The sequence below is a fragment of the Vidua chalybeata genome, chromosome 3 (assembly GCF_026979565.1).
Source record: "Vidua chalybeata isolate OUT-0048 chromosome 3, bVidCha1 merged haplotype, whole genome shotgun sequence".
Taxonomy (NCBI): Eukaryota; Metazoa; Chordata; class Aves; order Passeriformes; family Viduidae; genus Vidua; species Vidua chalybeata.
The window spans coordinates 59,566,927-59,589,927 of NC_071532.1; the positions used below are offsets into that span (position 1 = coordinate 59,566,927).

General features: G+C 38.4%; 1 protein-coding gene across 2 annotated transcripts in view; it reads left to right on the forward strand.

Moving 5' to 3' along the window:
- Positions 1–23,001, forward strand: part of ARHGAP18 (Rho GTPase activating protein 18) — a 66,425-nt gene that overhangs the window by 22,962 nt on the left and 20,462 nt on the right. The window contains exons 1-7 of one of the 2 annotated variants that reach the window (XM_053939316.1): positions 4,172–4,253; positions 4,601–4,662; positions 6,515–6,750; positions 9,459–9,531; positions 15,321–15,490; positions 17,660–17,825; positions 21,016–21,107. In XM_053939316.1, the coding sequence (XP_053795291.1) occupies positions 4,641–4,662; positions 6,515–6,750; positions 9,459–9,531; positions 15,321–15,490; positions 17,660–17,825; positions 21,016–21,107 (759 nt within the window). In that variant the 5' untranslated portion in view covers positions 4,172–4,253; positions 4,601–4,640. Of the gene's footprint in view, positions 1–4,053; positions 4,254–4,600; positions 4,663–6,514; positions 6,751–9,458; positions 9,532–15,320; positions 15,491–17,659; positions 17,826–21,015; positions 21,108–23,001 lie in introns of those variants that run through there. The other variant, XM_053939317.1, reaches the window with a different exon arrangement.

A 23,001-nucleotide genomic window follows, 5' to 3' on the forward strand; every position in this document is an offset into this window, starting at 1 on the left:
CGGCTGCAAAGGTCAATGTCTGAGTATCAGAGGTCAGAACTGACTGTGCCATCTGGAAATGAGAGTATTGCACTGCTCCCTGTAAAGCTATTTGAAGAGTGAACTATTTTACAAGTCAGTGGAAATAGATGTTAATAAGATTTTAATGGAGTTTGAGTGTGTTGTTAGTTGTGACCTTAATAAAAATATGAGTTTTCTGGGGATGATGAAACTGCTGGTGAGTAAGCTTGCTATTTAGTAATCTGAAATGCTTGAAAATTGCTTCAAGTGACTATGTGTGTTAGCAGTACCTTACATTTTCTAGGAGGAAAAAAAGAGATCTCCTTTAAGATCCTTGTGAAAAGAAGCTGCATTTTTCAAATTTTAAGTACATAAACTGGACACCTGAAAACAACAATGTACTGGAGAAGTAACCTATTTTCTGCAACTGCAGTAATAGCTTTTTTTTTTTTTTCATGAGACATTTATTTCCTACTGATAGTTTTTTGGAAATCAGTTTTCTACAAAATTTCAAAGTTTGTAACATGGGACATTTGAAATACTTCTAAAATAATTTTTAATGAGTCTATAAATGTGGCATTAATTATATTTAAAAAGATCTCTCAGATTCCTTATATTATTACTATGACTGATTACTTTTCCCCTTCTCTCTGTTCTTCTTGGCCTTAATGTTTCCACCTCTGCATTGCTATTGTGCAATATACAACAAATGCTTGCTAAGTTTGGAGAAGGATTGAATTTCATGGAAGGTCACAGCAGAAAACCCATATTCTTGTTCTTGACAACAGATATCTAAAAATAAAAATATTAATTGGTAGCCTATTTTCCCATATGCTATGAAATTTTAAAATTATTTTTCTCTTCTCATGTACACCAAGCCTGTGGTATGAAGACTGTCATCATTATCTTCAAAAGGTCCTGTTTGTGCCTTTTTGTACCCAGGGGAAGGTTCATAGGAGAGACAGAGATGAAGATGCCTGAAGCCATTGCTGTGCAGATTATGCACCAAATACTGCTTCACCAATATCTTTCTCTGGTGCAGTATGCAAGGCAAGAAACCTTGAACCAAGGGAAGTGAAAAAAAGGATCTGATCCAGCTCTGTCAGCTTTAGCGGTTGTTCTCTCTGAACCTGAACCTCTCTCTGTCCTAGCCCACAGAAATGTAATTGTAGCTATGAACAAATGTAGATGGCTTTGAAAAGGTTTGCAGTCTGAACAGGTACTGGGGATAGGGAGTTGATTGAGTCTGATGAGGGAAGACAAGGAATCAGTGAGTGGAGTGGGAGTGGTGTAGCACTTGGTTCGTGAGGAGCTCAAGCATTGCTGGAGCCGGGGTTGAGGCTGGCAGCTGAGAATGGGCCTAGAGCAACACAGATATTGAAGGAGAGATTCCAAATTCACAGCAGAGTGGTGGGGTTTTTATATGAATATTTCTCATCAGGATCCCCTGGTCATTGGTGTCAAACTGTCTCAGAAGGCTTTCACAAGAAGGCATGGCAGTACTGCCTGCTCAAAATTAGGAGTTGCTGTATTGATTTGTTGGTGAGGGGTGAAAAGGTCAGGCCAGGAAGAGCCTTGCAAGAAAAGCTACTTACATTTGGTAGAGCAAAGCAGCCCTGTGACCAGAGCCTGAAGGGCAGGATGCTGTCTCTGAGAATTAATGGAGTGTTTGTGAGGTACAGCAAATGTTCATAGGACCCTGAAAATGGCCTTGAGTGCTCTGTGCTGAGTGTCAGCTCCGCATTTCAGGACACAGACTTCTCAGAGACAGAATTTAGTCTGGAGAAGGTGACAAGCCTGGCTTTTATAGAAGAATTGGAGTAGCTCTGCCCTGTCAGTGTGGCACAGAGCCACAGCATGTTGGAGCCTATCCCACCTCAGCCTGCTAGAGCTCCTCAAAATACATGCTTGTAATGTATTAGTCTGTTAATTTTTTTTTTTTCATGGTGTGTGGTGGTGGTTAAATTTCAGCTGAGGTGGATCAGTGGGAGCAGGTTGTTCCAAAGGTAAAAGGCCACCCAAGAGCTGCTGAGCAGTTCCACAGGGTTAAACTGAGTGACAATAAGCTGAAACTCCTTCAGGCAGCAGTTCAAGTGTTCAGAGTGTATTTTTGAGAGAGACCCAGTCTGCTCTGAGTATCTCCAGCTGAAGGAGGAGGAAGGCTGGTCAAGGGTTGGGAAGTCTGTCCTGCTTTGACCACACTCAGCACCCCAGCTGCCTGATGGGGACACTTACTGTGACTCCATGAACATCTTTCTGCAATGATAAGTGCTGAGTTCAAAAGCAGCACAGATCACACATGGGACACACCTGTGAGGAGAAGTTGAGGAACTGAGGTAGCTACACAGAGAAGTTGTATTTATTGGGTAATGTGCACTACGAGCATGATAGTGTTATTGTCATTGGTGCAAAAGCTGAACAGTCCTTAATGTTTTTGGGTTTTTTTCTCCTGAGCTTTCAAGTAAGGGCAGGTTAAGCAGTGGTGTTGAGGTTCACATTAGCTTGGTGATTAATTGTAATTTATTAACTTATACTTGGACCAGAGAGACAGGGTGTGTAGAAACTCACAGTCCTTCCATAAGGCTCTTTACTTTTAAAGGCAAAGTCCATATGGTTAGTATTTCTTATCAAAGAATCAAGCAATGTCTGGTGTGAAAGGATTTGTGAGTTGGACACACAAGGAGCGTTTCTTCAGAGAGAAAAGTATAGCTGTTTTACCTAAGGGCAGCTGACAAGCGTCAGCTGTCCTGAGATAAAATGTAAGGACAAGAGACTTTCATTTTAATACTATATAAACTTGCCAAGTCAGCTAGATAGGAAGGTAGGATTTAATTTACTGTGTTTACATTGTGATAAATCCACAATGCTTGGTCTTTGATATGTTTCTTCTCTAAGAATGAGTGTTATTTATTACTTAACCCCAAACTGTGTCTTCTTTTTTAGAATATGGAGACAAATTCAGACATATAGGACTCTGAAGCTCTTCCTGAAATACAAAGAAATTGCTATTTCTTAATACAATACTGTTACAGCAGTAGTTTAGGAAAAGATTACTGAAAATCATCAGTGTCCAGTCTTACCTCTACAAAAAGTAGGGATAACTCTGAAGTTAAATCAGCTACTACTCATGTAATCAGCTGATAATCTGAATCAGTTTGTGGCTTCTGATTTGGTATATTTAACTGTAAGGGTGACCTGTAACTTCAATGACATCATTGAAACCTGTGTCCTTTTTAAGCTGAATTCTTTACTAGGTCAGTGGGCATTTTTTGCCAGTGACTTAATGAGGTCAAAATGACACCTAGAGGTTTCAGCTTGTTGGTTTCTTTTTTGTAGTTGCAGCTATACTTAAGATGAAAGATCCTTTTGGAAGCTTTAGCATTATATGTTTGGCAAGGTGAACCAAAAACCACTGACATCAAACTATAAAAATGGTAAGCATTCGGTCAAAAAGGTGGCAAGATAGAAACAAATAGTTTCTATGGTCTTTATTAAACATTTGGACTTTCCAATTTACTTCACAAACTGTAACTGCAGTAATTCTACTGCAGTTAGAATTACTGCTGGTCAGTAATGACCAGCTGTAATTAAGGTCATAGATACCAGAGTAAAGATCAATAAAAAATAAAAGCAGAATAGCAAAGGGAAACAGTAATTGTATTGTCAAGCTGTAAGAATTTACTCAGGCAGAAAGGCACTTTTGAAAAATTCTTTAAGTGATGATTCTGAGAGGACACGTGCCATGAATTTTGTGGACCTGACTCTTGAGAGTTGAATGGAAGGTATATGTAATGAGCATTACTAGAATTTGGATTCATTTTTTCTTTTTTAAGACTGACTCCCATGCTGTTCCAGATTGGGAGATACCTAGAGCAGAAATATTAAATTAAAAACATATTTCAGATACTAAAAATAATTTGTAATATCTTGGTTTGCTTGTTGCCAGTGGTTTGCTTTGCTACTTTGACGCAATTCATGGTGTCTTCACACACATTAATACATTCTGTATCTTAAGATGTTAGCCAAAAATTTCTTTTTGATTTATGTTTATAGCCGTCGGTCTGGACAGTATACAATGAACCATGACCATTCCAAGAAGATCCCCGATGGAGCATCGTTTGACCGTTCAGGATCCCAGGACTCCTTGGACGAACTGTCTATGGATGACTACTGGAAAGAACTTGAAAACATCCATGAAACCAGAGGAAATAATCACGAGGAACAAGTAGCACTTGTAGTGAAAGAGCCAGATGGTAATGAAATCTGTTCTGTCAATGTTTATCAGTTTGCTGATTTAGGGATTTTTCTTCAAGTCTTATTTCAATACATGGCACCTACCAAATGCAGATCAAAAAAGGAGGTCACTTTCCTGAACATCTGCTTTGAAAATTCTGTTGCCTCTGATGCATATCACCAGAAACAGGCAGTGCCCTGAAAGACAGTAATATCAGAGACAAGTAAAAGGCTGATTTTTCTTTGAATGGTACTTGCAGAATATCACAAAGGTGCCTGTGCTTGCAAACCACAACTGAACTCTTTGCAGTTTACTGTTGAACTAACTTACCCTTTCACTCTTTGTGTATGTTGTTTGTTATTGTAGCTATTGTGGATAGAAACCTCACGCTTTAGAAGACAAGCCAATGATTAACCGATTTAAGTTTAGTGAGTAACTTTCTATGCTTGTAACTATTGTGATTGTTCAGTTGTACTATTTGTGTTTCTCAGAAGCATGAATTATGGGCCACTCCTTGGGTCATAGTCTTAGAGGCTGGGCAATTTCTTTTTCTTTGTTTTTGTGTCCTCTCACATAAAAGAAGAGTAATGTCCTTAATGTTAGTTTTCTCTCAAAAATTATTTTTGAACAATGCAGTAGCTGCCTCTCTCCCATTCTTATGAGACCCACAGTCTCAGTAAATTAAAATGGTGAATTTTGCATTTTGGTATGGCCTCCACATGAGTGAGAAGAATGTGCTCCATGAGCTTTCAAAGGGATTTGCTCTTCTGCCTCTCTAAGCACTTTGAACAGTCACTGCTCTGAAGTGCATAACAATGAGGCCCCTGGAGAAAGCAGCAAGGCTCCCAACGCTTGTGACTGGCGAGCTGGGGGTTTTTGATGGAGTCATGGGGCTTTCTCCAGAGCAGCAGAGCCCATCATTCTACAGTACACAAACCTCTTACCTTACTGCAGCTCATTGGTGTGGCTGTGCCTTTAGGCTCTGCATCCCCAGCCCCACCATTTCCATCGGGTTTGTATGTAGCCTTCTTCCCCCTGGTTACTGCAGCTGACTCTGGCGTGGAGCCCGGGTGAGTCAGCACAGCTGAGTTATCAGCTTGAGCATGTGTTGCTGTGCCCCACACCTTGCCTCGTGCTCTCTTGGGCACGAGTACTCCTGAGTGTGTGGGATGCTGCAGCTGGCTGATGATCCTGCCAGAAATTCAGCCAGGCAAAGGCAAGGCAGGGGAGACAGCTTGCTCACAGCTGCTCTGGGGCATGGGTGTAGCCCTTCTTTCCAGCCCTGATAACAAAACCTGAGAGTTTTGTCAGAGGCTCAGGATGTGGCTGCACAGCCATAGCAAAATTCATACTTAAATTTTGGTGTCTGTTTTCTGGATGCTGTTAATATTAAGGTGCCCACTTGGACATGCTCTAGGCACAGTGGTAAAATGAAATCCAAAAAAAAAAGCAATAGTGAAGTTGACATGCCAGCTTTGGAGTATTTTTAGGTATCTGATAAATGGAAATATTGCTTGAACATTTGAGAGAATTGTTGGCATTCAGCACAACCTCAACTGCTACAGACAGAACTTAGTGTTTTATAGAAAATATCATTAGGGCGATACAGATTTCAGAAGCAGTTGTTTTGCCATTGGTGACAATATTTAATAGCTTTCTCTTCTTTCATGTGCAGTGATGTGTCAATAAAGGATACCTTATCAGCTCTAAGACTAAAGCAAAAATTGTTCTGTGGGCTGTCAGCAGGCTGGAGACCATGTCATAAGAACTGATGAAAAAAATAGCATTAAAGGTGACACGTGTAGGCTGGTTTGTCCTTCTTTAAATTGAGCTAGTGGAAGGCTGTAGAATTAATGTATCAAGAAAAGTGGGCAGAACCATGTCAGTAAGAGAGCTAAAAAGATTGAGTATTGAACTAAAAATCAGTGGAGCAGCAATGATCTGGCTTTCAGGCTTTCCCATACACATTTTTATTCAGGAACATTTATAAAATGGTATATGATTTTAATGGAAGTGCTGTAGATTATTATAAAGATTGCCACATATCAATCTGTATTGGATTAACTACTTTAAAAGCTTTGATATCATATATTAAACCTTTTGAGACTCCTTAGAAACAATAGCTTTTTTCCGAGTCATGACAGTGTAAGTAATTCTTAATTGTGTATCCCCTTGGTACTTTTATGTGAATTATATTAACTGTGCCATGTCATTAAAATACAATGTGCTTGGCAGTACTAGAAAGCAATGTTTATGCCTTTTTCTCTTCAAATTGCTCAGAGGGAGAACTGGAAGAAGAATGGCTGAAGGAGGCAGGTTTGTCGAATCTGTTTGGAGAGAGCTCTGGCGACTCCCTGGAAAGCATGGTGTTTTTATCCACACTGACCCGAACCCAGAAAGCGGCGGTGGAAAAGCGAGTAGAGACTGTCACACAAACCATGAGGAAAAGAAACAAACAGCACCAGATTCCTGATGTCAGAGATATCTTCAGGCTACAAAATGACTCAAAGGGAAAAGTGAGTTCCTGTCGGTTGTTTTGTTTGATTCTGGCAGAGAGAAGAGAGGGACACGTATGGATGGGGGAAGAGCAGAGTGGTGCATGAAAGGGGTATTTCCAAAAGATTTGTGCCCAACTTCACTGATTTCCAAGGGAATTTTTCACTAAATTTTCAGGGATGGTGTTTGTCCAGATTCAACATTGCATTAAGCAATTTTATTATTTCTAAAGAAGTGTGTATATTGGCCTCATCTTACTGAAAGGTGATGAATAAAACAACCCCTCATTTTAATTGGAATTGTTTTTCATATGGATGTGAAACTCATCACAACAATCACCCAAAGAGCCTACCTTTGAATGGTTACCTCTTACTTACTTACTGGTGCTTTTGTTTGTTTGTTTATAAAAAAAGGGGGGAAATGGGACATTAGCCTAACCTCCTTGGTTTTGGCTAGGTCTTTATGCCTATCAGCTGGAAGTATAAACCCCATATTAACTCCCAGGGCCTATGTGTGTATTAAACTGTGTATGGGAAGTTACTCTGACAGGATCCGAAGGGTCCCAGTTTCCCCTCATGGGTTATTGAAGAGAATTCCTTTCCCATATATAGGAAAGGGGAAGGAGGGAAATGAAGACTATGATTAGAATTCCTTTTCCATGGAGAGTGTGTGTCCTCTCTACTCCCTCAGAGCACTGAGATCTTCAGCCATAAGAATGAGGCCTTATGGCATGACTGGGTTACCTGACCTCAGGTCTGTCCCTTGTTCCCACTGCTGACACTGCCTTTCAGTGCAGTGGTTGTGGTGATGGAAAGCACGGTAAATTTTGAGGGGATTTAATTTCCTCCTTCCCTCAACAGCTTCTTCTCCTTCAGCAACTCCTTCTAATCTCAGTTGAAGTGTAGTGGGGGAAGTGGTGTGTTCTGGAGGCACAACTTCCCTTTCACTGTTCTGCTATGCCTGTGGTTGCAAAAGAGATATTAACTCCATAAAGGCTCTCTGGGATCTAATTTGTAATTGACTCTACCTAAAAATTACAAGATCTAATAGCAGAGCAATTTAGGTAATATATCATGTACCTTAAAGCAGTGTAATTTCTCTTTTTTTTATTCCAGTAAAGCACAAGAAATATTCATGTTCCTATATGTAAGCTACATTCTGTAATGTTTGAAAATCCTATGTCACAGTGTTAAATAGATTTTTCTTCTCTTAAACTACATGTTTTGATATTGAAGACACTACTGAGAAGACAAATTATTTTAGGTGTTTAAGATGCATAAAACAAATGGTTGTTTATTAAATATGGAAATATTGGGGGAGAAAAAATCCTTCTAAACTTGTCTCCTTGACAGAAACAAAGTAATATAAGTATAGGTCCTCAAACTTGTACTTCATTCCTTTCTCTAAAGTAAGATAATTGTTCAGAAATCATTGCTTCTGGTTATTCACCAAATTTGTCACCAAAAGGCTGTGGGAAGTAGCTTCTGCTACCTCCCTAGGTAACTTGTCTCACTGCTTTGTTACTCACCCATCATTAGGAAGCTTTTTATATAACAAAAGAGGACTGAAGCCACCTGCAGCTGTATGAAGTCATTTCAGTTTAATAATAACCTCTTAAAATCCTTTAGTCTCCCTTCATCTGGAGGAAAGTAGGAGGAAAGGTAAAACAATAGTGTTGATGTTTTGCAACAACACAACAATTGTGTTAATGTTTCTCCTGAATTTCCTGCCATATTCCCAAAGAGAAGCTAGACTTTTGGTACCTTGACAGCTTCCCATTCTGCTTCTGCTGCTTTGTGAAACAGAGATAATTTTCTAGGCACTCATGCTAACTTCTTCCTCCTCTCAAGATACCTGATTAAAAAAAAAAAAAGAAAAGAAATGAAAATACAGATTGTGCCAGTTGGATAAATCTTTAAAACTTGCATTTGTTTTCTCAGTTATATGAGTTATATGTATGGAGTTATAAATTGCTTAAGTAAAATACAAGTAGAAATACAGTGTGCTAAACAGTCATTGTTAACTTGTGTTGCCAAAAAGTAAAAATGATATGTGGGTAAAAATGTATATAAGTCTACATATACCCATTTATATGGACATAGATTTTCTACATGTTCTGAAATATTTTGTCTATAGTTGGTGTCATCCAATTCACAAAATGTCACATCTTGAGACTGGGTAGGGCAGCATTACAGAAAGGAGAGGATGGTTCTAATCCTTTCCCATTCTTCCTCTCTTCGAAGTGTCCTGATTTTGTTGTTGGAAATCTAAGCTGTAAGCACAGATAATGTCAGGGTGCCCTGCAAAAGGAATGGGATTGCTCTCTAGGGGAGGCAACCATGTAAGCTTTTTCAAGACAAAGGAATTTGGTCTAAGTCAGTCAAAACATCTCCTCCAGATTCCCATTCCATATCTTTTCTAGTGCAAACTACAGCTTCAGGTCAGACTGCATTTTCTTATTCTTTGCCACTCTGGAAAATAAAGTCATTCACCCAGGTAGCCTTCTAGGAAGAAGAGGAATTGACTTAATTACTTTTTTTTTTTAATTACCTAGGTTTCAGAGCCCCTTAGACTTTGGCAAGGGGTTTTCTGTTGAAACACAGAAATGTGCTTTTGCATACCCCTGAGTTGCAGGAGTGTGTGTTTTAATCCCACACAGAGTCAAAGGAGTTTCTACAACGATGCACTAGATTTTTGTAGGCATGCATATTTATTGTTCCTTTCTTAGGTCTGTGATGGAAGTGAACCTTCAACTGTGAGAACAAGTGAAAACAAAAATGAAACACATGGTGGAACAAAAGGTAATGTCAAATTACTCTCTATTTGATTTGTTTTTGGTTTGTAGGTGTTCATGGGTCCATATTTTAAGTAACTTTTCAGCAAAATTAAATTATAATGAGAAAACTGTTCTGGACTGAATTGTTGTGTAAAATTTTAAGTGTGTCTGTACGTCGTGTCCTTTGAGCCACCTGAGAAATCCTGTTTATTATCAGGGATCAACTTATAATCAAGCTGTCTGAGAGAAGTCTTCTCTTGTAGCTTATGCTCAGGTTGTTTCTGATCCTTAATTTATCGCTTCTGGTCTGTCTCTGCTGTACAGTACAGGAAATGAAGGTCTATGCATAAACTCATCAGTGCATGCAAAAGAATAAAACCACATGGACTATAAGCAAAAAAAAAAAAAAGAGAACTGGCTGGACTCAAGCATCAAAAAAAACTGTGAGAACTGGCTATATACCTGTAGCACAAATTAAAGGAAAAACAGGGATTAAAGAAAAAAGGTTGTTTACCTTTTCAAAGGACATGGAAGTGAAATAGCATTCTGTGTGCCTAGGTTGTGTTCAGTGGCATGCTATCACAAGAGAGGTGCAGTATCCATGGAAGGCCCTTTCCTCTCACTATCAGGATAGTACATCACAGAAGTCCTTAGCTGACTCCACAGTTTGTGTTTTGAGAGTATGATTTCTGATGAAAGACTTTGACAGAGCTTTCTGCTGTTCTTCAGGTCCAATAGTAAAAGGATAACTGTCCTGCCATGTTGGATTTCTTCAAAGTAAGGGTTTTACTGTGTCTGTTGTATCACCCTACCCACCCCTGTAGAAATCAGGTTATTTAAGTTTTAAGCTGGCAGCTATTTAAGTTTTAAGATGCTGCACCGTTATTCTGCTTTGTTTATATATTGGGGTTTTTACTTCTTCTGGAGGAGTGGATAGCACATAGTTGTTACACTGAACCCTATACCCACACTAAGCAGGCAGATTAAGTTGCCTATTTCAAGTTAGTTAGCTGTAATTAAGCCACCAAATAAAGTTCTGTTTCAGTTCTAGAATACTGACTAGTAGCATTTTGGAAAAATTGTTACTTTAGAATTAGACTTGGAAGACAGCAATGGATGATACAGAATGTGCATGGCAGTTGAAGTGGGAGACATGACCATAAACCAGCCCTGAATAACGCTCAGTCTGTGTGTTTCCAGAAGTGTGTATTTCTCTCCTGCCCTCTCAGCAAACCTCACTCCAATAAGAACAGTAAAAAAACTGGGAGGACTGCCAGACTGCTGGTTCAGCACAAGGGAAGGAAGAGATGCCTAGTGCTTGTGTCAATAAACTTCACTGCAGGATTCAGAGCTGGAAAATTACCAAGCAATTATTACAGAGTTTTTATCACATCTGGTTCTTTCTTTCCCCGTGGCCCTGATGAACCCTTCAGAAATGGGAAGTTCTGAAAGCCAAATCCCATATGCTAGCTCTCCTCAGCACAGATGGTGATGTGGATGGCAAATGCAGCCTGCTCACATCCTGATACACTCCTGCTCTAGTCAACGTGCTACAGTGGGCTCTGCTCCTGAGATTGGAGCAGGAAGGAAAACTCAGTTCCATCTGCAGTCAAACCATGCAAGTTTGGTGGTGTTAAAAGCATGCATCTGGTTCAGTGCTGTCCTATGATCTTTCCCGCAGAATAAGCACATTAGTGTTAAACAAACAGTGAATGAATTTAAGGCAAAAAGTAAACAGTGCCTGATATTTCAGAGGTACTAAATATGTATTAAATCCAAATCCAAGGGCATTATTTTAAAATGGAAACCCTGTTTGATACAGAAGTAGTCCCAGTTTTACCTGAAAAAATATGAACATCATCTCAGACATTAAAGACAAAAAGCCTAAATTGAGACATCTTAAAATTGTTACGGTAAAAAACTCTTTTTGGCCATACTTCAAAGGTGATAACTGTTCCTAATGGGATATTTGAATGCTGCATTCCCAAGTGCTTCTGGCAGACTGAAGTTGTTAGTAGTTTGCCTTTAGAGCATGCCTGGGCTATGTGAACCTCTTCTTGTTTCTCCTTTCTAAGCAGTCCAACACACGTTTTTTCTTGACTAAATAATATATGCAAACTCACAGAATAATAAGTGCCTTTGTTTCATGTAGGTATGGAGTGTGTCTGCAGGAAACAAAAAGAAAATTCAGAGTAATTTACTAAGCTCTCAAAAGGTATTATCATTTTAACAATCCATGACAATCACTAAAGGCCTGCAAAGCTAGGAATATGTTCAATAGATACAAAAGAAAAGAAGTAATTTTCTTTGGAATCCTGTGAAAAGGAGTAAATAACTGTGTTGATTAAGACCGCTCAAGAAATAAAAGGGAAATAATAAAACATATGAAAAGCTAAATACTTATTAGCTTAAGTAGGGGAGTAGCAAAAGTCAGTTTACTATGACTGCAGTTGTTTTTCTGAACTTAGGATTTGCTACAGGAGAAGAATAATAGATAAAACGTCTGTATAAGGGCAGATTCAAAGCATAACAATCTAGAGAATGGATGAACAAATTGTGTGTACTGTGTGTAATACGAGGGTAAAGAGCAGTAATGTTTGCATCTTGATAGGGAAAAAAAACTGTAGTCTGGTGGTTTTTAATTAGAAAGTTTGGTTTTGCTTTTCATTTTACATGATAAATGAGGATCCTATAGCCAAAGTAATGCTGTCAGTGAAATGACTACAAGGTTTTTTATTTTCAATTTATAACCATCTATGAACTAGCATTTTAGAGAAATGCTTTGTCAGTCAAAGAAAAAAATCTCATTCTACCTTTCCAGTTGTAAATTAAGATCTGTCAGCTTAGCTTGGTTGGTGTATACTCAAGATTCCCTTGCAAAACTGGGATATAGCACAGTTGATACTTGCAATGTTTCCTTGTTTTATTCCTGAAGAATTCCCATCATTTTATGTAATCTTTAAATAGCTCTGTGAACTAAGGAAAGGGTACAGAACTCATGTAAAATATGGTTTCCACATCCTCATAGACAATATTTGCATTTTTCTGTATCACACTTGCATTTCTCTCATTAAATATAGCATGTGGCTGACAGGTTGGCAGAACACCAAGGCTGCTTCCTCTTACAGCTGCTGCCTAGTTCAGGAATGTACAACAATGGGAGCAAGGCTATACAACCAAGAAAAGACTCCCCACAACAGCAGCACTTCTAGAGCTTTAAAATGTGCAGAGCATTACTGAGACATCTACTTTACATGACACCTTCGTATGACCAGAGGACTGAAATAGGAGCTACTGCTTTTTGTTTGTTAACATCAGATCTCTCCTAGGCTGGTGGGAAGTATGTAGGTCAGATATAGGCCACATTAGCATGACAAAAGTTTTGGGGGGGGGACAGGAAACTCTTTTCATTCAGTATGGATGCATTGAACAGTTTACATGATATATACAGATACACACACACAGATGCCAAGGATCAGAGTCAGGGATTAATTTGACCTTGGATATGTTTGCTTCCTGAGGACTCAGATATCTCTTTACCAAAAGGAGCAGCTCTAGTTTCAAGGTCAGCTTAATCTTTAGTGTATGCCCTAGGCATTTTGGGGTTTGTGGAAAGTGAGCAGAAGCCACTCTGGCAAAAATAAGTGATGAGTAACACACAACTCACAGAATATAAAAATGTACTATTTTACTTCTCACAGCATTGCTTGGTTGTAAGTAGAGTCAAAGTATTAACTCAAATCCACCTTCTCACCCTGAAAGTGTCTCAGCTTAGGTAGGTACCTTGATGCCTGTCAGGTCCCCTGAGTCTGGCCCTGGCTGACTGAGGTTATTTTCAGGACTTGATCTAAATACTGTCAGAGAATAGTTTTGTGTTTTGAAATAAGATGTAGGTATAACTTAGAAAAATTGTCGACTTGCTGTAATTTTTTTTCTTTAACTTCCTGCTTCATATGTTGTTTGAATTGTGTGCTTGCAGCTCCGTTGTATTACAGACGACTGATAGCATCAGTGTAGATCAGCACTTCCTTGACTTCTCTTAATCAACCTCTCTGCAGGCTTTCCCCAGCTTCAGAATCAGCTTTTGCTGTACCTGTAACTTTTTTCTGGGAATTTTTTCTGTCTTGGCTTAGGGTAGTTACTCTAGGCCATACAAAAATTTCCCACAGCAGTGTAAAAAAATTAGTTTATTATTTTGCACAACATTCTTACACCAAAACCTATGCATTGCTCATGGTTCTCCTTCACAACTCATGTCCATTTCCATCCACTTTTCCTACACTTGTGGTATATTAGCTTTGAACAGACTGCAGTTTCGTGTGAGTAGGAGCCAGTGAGTAGAGTCATGGTCCCAGGACTAGGGAAGTGATTCTTCCTCTGTACTCAGCACTGGAGAGGCTACACCTCAAGTTCTGTGTCCAGTTCTGAACCACTCAATGCAGGAAGAACATTGAGGGACTGGAGCATGGCCAGAGGAGGGTAACAGACCTGGTGAAGGGTCTGTTGAGTCTTACGAGGAGAGGCTGAGGGAGCTGGGGGTGTTTAGCCTGGAGAGAAGGAGGCTCAGGAGAAACTTGCCTCTCTCTACAACTGTAGAGAGAGGCTGTAGCCAGGTGGGGGTTGGTCTTTCTCCCAGGCAGCAACAGGACAAGAGGACACAGCCTCAAGCTGTGTGAGGTTTAGGTTGAACATTAGGGAGAAGTTCTTAACAGAAAGGTTGATTAGATATTGGAGTGGACTGCCCAGGGTGGTTGTGGAGTCCCTGGAGGTGTTTAAAGAAAGACTGGACACGCCACTTAGTGGCATGATATTGTTGACATGGGCGTGTTTGGTCGTAGGTTGGACTCCATGATCTCAAAGGTCTTTTTAAACCTTATTTATTCTGTGACTTTACTCTTCTGTAGTACCTGGAAACCTGCTGTGATTCTGTAATGTCTTGCAAAAGGAAGCTATTCCTTGTTGTATCCTTTTGGATAGATATCATGAGAAGGATGGTGGAGAGACTGAAAGCTTTCTTATACTTCTATGCTTTGTAGTAAATACTGTTTTTTAATGTATAATTTTCTTCTTGCTTCTTTCACAATATATTTTAACTTCAGACCAAAAGCAGCGGTTGATTTACTGTGAAATTGGGAAGCTTCTTTTTCTAAAAGCAGAACAGCCTCTCCCTTTTTTGATTCTTTATTCCTTTAACAAAAAATGTTCTAAGTTTGTCTAGTGTTTGATTCCTTTAAGGAGCAAAGAAAGAGAAGTAAGACCATTGTTGTGTACTTAGTCCTTCTCTGTATTGTGGAAATATGTCTAAATTCTTTTGAGGAATCTAGACTTTTCAGACTGAGGTGAGAACAGGTATAATGGAACAAAGATATGGTCTGTGTACTCCCTGTTATTTCCAGATGTTAATGCTTTGGGTCATAGAGGACACATTCTCTATTCCTTTTGAAATTTTAGCAGCTGGAAAATTTGCTGATTTGTTTGCAGGATGTTACAGTCTTTGAGGCTAGAAAGTGATAGCAAGAAACTTCTGATGCCAAAGCTCTTTGGCTTTGCAAGATTCTCGGAGTCTGCTGTTTGTTTGAGGTGGATTGCTCTATCTTTTCATCATAGATAAATAGGACAGAAAACCCCATTCCTTGGCAAAATTATTGAAGAAAACTACAAAAAACCCTTGTCAATAGCTAAATTTTTGACTGACATAAAAAATACAGGAACAGTGACATTGTAATCAGAATGTCCATTGCTCGCACAGCATTCATTTCTACTTGGTTTAAAACTTACTCTCATGCACTGAGTGGTGCTCAATTGTGTTTTCAGGTCCAAAGTTCAGTCTTGGAACAGATGAACAGAAGAGCCTGCTTGAAGACGTGCCATCTTCAGACACTGACATCAATTTGGAGATATCATTTGCAGAACAGGCAGCTAATCTCAAAGACAGCTCAGTAGGCAAAATGTACAAAGGTGGAGGGGGTGACACTCTTCTCCCGGTAGGTTTTCTTATTTATTCGTCTTTATTTTTAGCTAGAGGTACTGTTTAAGTGATATTTATCTGAGACTGAGTGAATTAGATTTAGAAGAACATTGTCAGATTTAGCTTTGTAGAGATAGAGGTTCTTAAGGTAACTAATTTTTGGGAATAGTATGCCCAATAACATGAAAATAACTACATTTATGCCTGTTTATGTATTTGTGTGTCTGGAAAAACACGCTCTATATGTAAGCAAAAATGAACTTCTAATATTAAGCTGGAATAAGGCTTGGTGGTGGTTGTACCACTCTATCCTTGCTTCATTTATTTACATCCCCTTTTTCTATTATCTGAGGTGAGATGCTTTACCTCTAATAAAAAGCTATGCTGTAATATAAAAAGGGTTGGTGGATGCCTATAGAAATGTTATGCAGTTGTCTGATGTGGGTAGGTGAGGGATGAGAATGAAGCACAGAATTGTCTATAGAAATTAGAGGTCTGAAGTCAAATGGCAGGAAATTAAAGATTAATTTGAACTCAGTTTTTCTTTCCAACTCTTAATAAAAAAAGGCTCTTTTGGAATGAATCCAGATAAAATCAAAAGAAAATCCTCCAAGGGATTTTGTTATCGATCCTCAGAAATCTCTCTTAGGATCTCTCTCTGCCTAACAGTTCATTAACTTGTAACATGTACATATAACCTGTAAACTAATGACTGCTGTGAAAACTGTCTTGTTTTTGGTTTTTTTTTTTCCCTAACACTGTGTGCAAACATGTCTGAGTAAACACAGTTTCTGAAATAATGTTTCCCAGTTCTTCAAACACTTAATTTAGATAAGGACTTGTGCAGTTCTTCAAGTAGTAATTACCCCATGTATCCTAGTTTAAACATTATAAACCAGACACTAATGGATATTTAGAGATGGATTCTAAAGTGTTTGAGTCATGTTTCTTCAATGCTGCCTATAACAAGGAGATAAAAGCTGTGCTCTAACTTCTGTATATATGCATAATACATACATTAGTTCTACTTCTGGCCAGGCATGTGAAGGATTGCTCAAAGACATGGCTATGAGATTTCTTCTTCAGTTACAAAAGGAGCTGCAAAATGATAGGAAAAGGAAGAGAGTTACCTATTTAAATCTACAATATATTGGTTGCACCTTTATCATCAGCAGCTATTTTTAAGCAGACATGTTTGTGCAAGTCAATGAAAGCTCAGGGTGGGGAACTGGCTACTCATCTACCTTTTGTAAATTATGTTTATGTTTTAGTATGTGCTCTTGTAGTCATGTACCATAACCAGCAATTCAGCTCTGCTATTGCTGGGTTTGCACAGGGTAAGAAAATAATTCATGAGTATAATATGTCTTTCCAAGTGGAAGAAAGTCTTGTCAAGCTTCCTGCTCCGAGTCATGCATACTTAGAAGCCTGCAGTTCAATGAGTTGGGAAGTCTCTCACTCTTTCAACTAAATTCCTTATATTGATCTCTGACTGCAGCCTCTGAGTATGTAGTGCAGTAGAAAGGAGCCATGATTAAGTATCCCCATTCCCTAAAAAGATAACTCCTTTATTATTATTTATATGGCAGCCAAATATTTTATTTTGTGTGCACAAATGCAGAAGAATTTCTATCCCAATTGTATGTGCATAGGATTGTTCATGGACAGCCATTTCCACCACTATCAATTGGAAAAAGATACAGAAGGTGGAGGGAGAGTATGTGGTTGCAAGCAGGACAAATGACAAATCCAGACTCTTCTTGGAGGTGCCAAGTAAAAGGACAAGGATTAATGGACACAAGTGACTAATGGTGAAATTGTTTTTTGCATAGTAAAAAAAGCCCCATGAGAGCATTCCACACCAAAACAGGTTTCCACAGCGGTTATTGGGAATTTTCAAAATTCATTTGAGCAACAACAACAAGCAATCCAATCAGACTTGTAACTTAGCCTTGCTTTGAGCAGCAATTGAATTAGGTGACCTCCAGAAGTCACTGGGAACCTAAATCTTCCTATCATTTTAAGATCATCTGCTTTTTAACCTATTTGTGGGATTCTCCTTTGATTTAGTCAGTAACAGCCAGCTTCATGATGAAAGGTTTTACCCTGAAGGAAGCACAGCCTTTGAGCTAAGTAATTTGTCATACCTTGGATTATTTACCCTGCTGCAATTCTCTGCTTTTAGAATTTCAGACTGCCGAAGGACAAGACAGGTACCACAAAGATTGGTGACCTAGCCCCTCAGGACATGAAGAAAGTCTATTCTTTAGCACTGATTGAATTAACTGCTCTCTATGACATACTTGGGACAGAATTCAAGCAGCAAAAAGCTGTAAAAATCAAAACCAAAGGTAAGTTGATGTTTTGTATTCTGAACCAATTACATCTGTTTAATCCAATGAAGCAAATGCACCCATTTTGAAACATAAACTTTAAGAGATTTAGAGATTTTAGAGGAGCTAAGATTTTAGTTAGAGATAAGCTTTACTAGAGTTAATTAAAATAAAGGGATTTTATTGATGAAGTTAAGAGTTAGTAGTTAACTAATAATTGATGAAGTTAAGAGTTAGTAGTTAACTAATAATTGATTGCTTGTCAACACAATGTTTAGTTAGCTGGGTTTATAATGAAGAATATAGAAACTGACAAATAGCTTTTAGGAACATAAAACAATTGTGGGCCTTCTCTGTTCTGAAACCAGTTGAAGACAAGGAATGGGAGTCTTGCATTGAAAAGGTAGAAAGGTCAAAATGAGGAAGACTTCATTTACTTCCTCATTTTGGGACCCCTCCTCATGAAAGGGACCACCGACCCATTTCAAGGGACAAACTACGCATGCTTAATAGCTTTTGAAATGATTAGCATACGAAGCGAGGAATGGGGTGTACCAAAATGATGAATATGTATTTGTATTTTGGGTATTCAATTCTTGTGTGGATAAAAGGACTCTGTAATCATTTGAAAGGCACAGTGTGTATTTGGGAGCTATCCCGCACGCTGTCCGGCGTCACAATAAACATACACTTTCTAACTTTAAAACCGTTAGGGAGTTTTTGTCCGTCACAGTTGGATATTGGTGCTAGATCAATATCCATATTTTTTTAATAAATCAATTTCTCTATGATCTTCCAGCAGAAAATTTATATATAATATATAAGCAGTAACATAGGCCCTGAGCAACATTTAATTTTACACCTTAACTCAAGGCAAGCTTTAAACAAGTTTACTGACATAATGTCTATAGCTCTTTGTCTAAAATTAAAACTCAAGACAGTCACTGAGCAGATGATCTAAGGACTGAAGGGTAACTATCTTAGTCGGATGCCGTGCAGCAAGAATTGCTTCACAGAAGTTTGTATGTGCTGATTTATTCCCAAAGGGCATGAGCGTATGCTCTTTGTGGGTATTCTTTTCCTGATTTCCTGAAGGTAGGTACTCGTCTACTTTCAAAATTGGACTCAATGATCTTATGGGTCTTTTTCAACCTTTGCAATTCTGTCATTCAGGTGAGTCTACCTGACTTTTGTGCTTTTGTTGCCATAGGTGGGAGATGCTGGGAGCCTGTTTCCTATTCTGTCTGGCACAAATGTTCCTGTGTCATATAGGCCTTGCCCATCCAGTATTTTCTTAGGCTATAATGCAGTTGTTATGATGAATGGCACCATATAAAGTGGAAGATCTAAACTGTTGCAGAGGAGGCAGACACAGCTGCACCATGTCACTTTCCTCTGCAAGCCATCAGAGCATGTGTAATCACAGTGCTTTGCTTGGGAGCATAGAAAACATGGAAACCAATTTCTTGATGCTAGCGGTTTTCAGTGCTTTGTTTGGATTTTGTATTTTTGGTTTTTGCTAAATGCTGTACAAGAGCTTGAGATGTGTTACCAGTTAATCACAAGCCTGCTTTGGCCAAAACTCTGTTGTCAAGGATCAGTGAATGTGACAATGCAATAGCTCGCTTTAAATAATTGAAAGCAACAGAGAGCATAGAAGATACATAGAAGGTACAATAGATTCTTCAGAATATGTTCTTCACTATACAGTAGTAGTAAACAGCTTTTTTAATGCAAAAGGCATACACAGAAACATCAACAAGACCTTGAATGCATTTTATTCTTGCAGAAGTACTTGTGCTGTCACTAATAAACAGAGACAAAGCACTTTCTTCTTTTGTATTTTGGGTCTTACTTATAACTGCTTCTTCTTAACAAAATTAATTGAATTTTACTCTCAGCATTATTATCTGAATGGCAGGCATTCATAAAATGTTGAATTGATTAAAAACTTCTTTGAAAGGTAAAAAAGATAGGCTAGACTCATGGCAATGTGTAGGAAATGGACAATGACATCAGCTTTTCTGCCAAGCTAATCTGCTTTTGCAATGTACTGCCTTCAGTGCCTTGTTGCTCTGTCTGACCCTTACCTGTTCACCCCTTAAGTGTTTGGCCAATTGATTCATACAGTGGTGGGTCTATTCGTTTTCTCCTTTGTGCTTGAGTATGTAAAGATGATGAAAACATCATTCTTCTGGGGAATGCTGTGCTGTGCCCAGTGCTGCTTTTTTATTGACCTCCTAGAGTTTGTTTTTTCAACTACATTTCAATGGAAACTTTTATTATTGACAAGAACTTCAAGATAATAAAGCTATGGGGTATGCCTGTATGTATGAGTCCCTTATATTTTATAGGTAAACTTTTTATTCTGACAGAGATACAAGAACTGCTTCTTCTTAACAAAATTAATTGAATTTCTATCTCAGCAAACTTTGGGTTAGTCATTATTAACACAGCTCTCTTTAAATGGTTATTCACTTCTGTTCAACTGGGCCATAATACATGTAAGTTCCGTTTACATGAAGACTAAGGTTAGTTTGTCATCAGGGCTAAATTAACTGCGACTGAATTCCTTTTCAAAAACAAGTTTGAATTCCTTTGGCCCTATTGTAAAAGTAATTTTTTAACCAAGAATTAACTGAACTTTTGCTGTTTTTAAAAATGAACCTTTAGTGAGATGGCTGTCTTGCTATTCTGCTGGTGCTGTATAATTCAAAAGCACAGGAATTGAAAAGCTGTTATTTCCAAAGCCTTGTAGAGAGAAGTGTTTAGAGCAACTCTGGGTGATAATTGTATTTATCTCATTTTAGTGAGTTCTGGATATTTTACTCATGCCATTTCCACCTCAACTATAATAACTTGCATTGAGTGGTGAAGATCTGCATTGCAGGGTCATCATCACATCCATTCTGCAAACCAGAACTAGGCAGATGGTTCATTTAAGCAGTTTGCTTTGCTGCAGAATATGTAGATGGCAATTTGAAGTCAAAACAGAAGACTCCTGAGGAAGAGATGAGGAATCCTTTTAGCCAGAATATTTTGTGTAATAACTTGATTAGCAAAGACATTAAAACACTTTAAACAAAAGGTCAATATCTCTGAACACATTGAATAGACTTACTGCTTCAGAAATGTGGGTTTATGCCAGTATCTCATGTACTGGAAAAGATGTGGATAATATCTCAGTTTCTTTTGCTTTATTCTTCAGACTCCGGCTTGTTTGGTGTCCCACTGTCACTTTTACTGGAACAGGATCAGAAGAAGGTTCCAGGAACCAAGATCCCACTGATTTTTCAGAAGGTAAATAGGCATGAAGAAGTTAACTTTTTCATACGTGCAAAATGACAAAAACATAACATTTTGTCCTGGATTTATTTGCTTCCTATAGCAGTTTTCAGTATAATACTTTAATCCATCCAAGTTATTGTAACTTTTAATTGCAACTTTACTTACTAATTCAGTGAATGTGATATTTTGCATTGTATCAGACCTATTTTGAATTCAAGACATAAACTCACAAGGCAGGTGCTTTTCCAGAAGACTTGTTGCTTTTGTACAAAGGGATATGCCTTTGCCCTTTGTGTCATGATAATGGGGGAGATAATTGGAAAGAAGATGGAGACTCTTGATTTGCTGCCCACATAGAGCACATCTCATTTTATAAGAAGAAAATAAACTACTGTGTGTGGACCTGTCCTAACATTGACAGGAAGTCAGTGCTCTATCATCACCATTTCAGTCTGTTTGTAGAAGTGCTTGTTACTTTTTGAGAAACAGAAATCTCAAAATAGTTTTGCATCACAGTCTGAAAACTACCACTGTGTCATTCGTGCCAGAAATTGCTTTCTCAGGATCATAAAAACACATTTCTGGAAAAGATGCTATCTATAAACTGAGAAATCAAATTACAAACAGTGATTGATCACTCTGCTATCCTAGCAACATCGAAAATTCTACATAAACATTAATATCTTATAGATGTGATTTGTTTTGCAAGGTTCAGACATCGTTTGGAATACAGTTTTACTTCAAATAAGAATATGAAAATAAAAGATTTTCCCATTTCTTCTGCTTGTTCTCAGCAGCATGTGCTTTCCAAGAATGGGAGATTTACATAAAGTGTAAAAAAGCAATTTTGTTCATTCTTTTAAATGTATCTTGTTTATCAGTGAAATGAAACAGAGCAAGCTAATAGGAAGGCTGCTTAATATATAAATAAAAATACATCTAGTTTTTATTTCACTGAGGAATTTAAATTACAAATAATGACATAATTGAGTCAGGGGTTTTGCAACTGGAAAATCTGACAGTAATAGCAATTAATGTGTTGTCATCAGAAGTTTCTGCTGACAGTAATTCCAGTCTCTGGCCTGCTAATAAAGCCATACAAAGCAGCCCTGGTAGAGATGAAGAGGGGATTTCCCACAGGCAGGAGGTTGGTGGTGGCCAGCGGTCACCTCTTGCTGTGTGTCAAGGGGAGTGAGTGTTCGTGAAGGAGTTGTGGCCACCAGACCTTGCCTTCCCCAGAAGTGGTGATGATGGCAGGTCACACACTGCCCACAGTGTCTTTGTGCCCAGCAGATGTGAGTGGCAGGCACTCATCTGGTGTAAGCTAGGTACAGGATGGGTTGAATGGGGCCAGTTAGCACTTTTTTTTTTTTAAAACCATGAGAAATGCACTAGGGTGACACTTCTAGTGCTGTTCTCTAAATTTGTGGGGTTTTCTATCCAAACTTTCTTACGGCATTTATCTGTTACATAAATGCAGTGGTAGGTAAACTCCTTTTAATTTCTGTAACTGGAAAAAACTCTGTTGCATAATTTTTTTTACTCAAGCACTGGTGCAGGAAGGCATGTAACAAAGGCACTGCCCTAGTTAAACATCGTGGGAACTATTTGTGCTAAAATTATGTCATCAGCTTTTGACGTTTACAGATTTGTTTTAAATACTCTTAAATCCATCCTTCAGTGAATATTTCTGGGCTTATTATTTAGAGAAAAAAATATTATATGAGTTTTAAGTACTTTTATGGAATTTCTGCAAATTTATCCGTGTGAAGGGTTGCAAACTTTTGAATCTTTTAGGAGAATGTCAGAATTTGCAAATCAGAGGCTTCTTTAAAGCCTAGAAGTTTTTCGTTTTCCCCTTGTAAAGTCCTAGAGTATTCATGAGACTGTTACCTTAATTATTTTG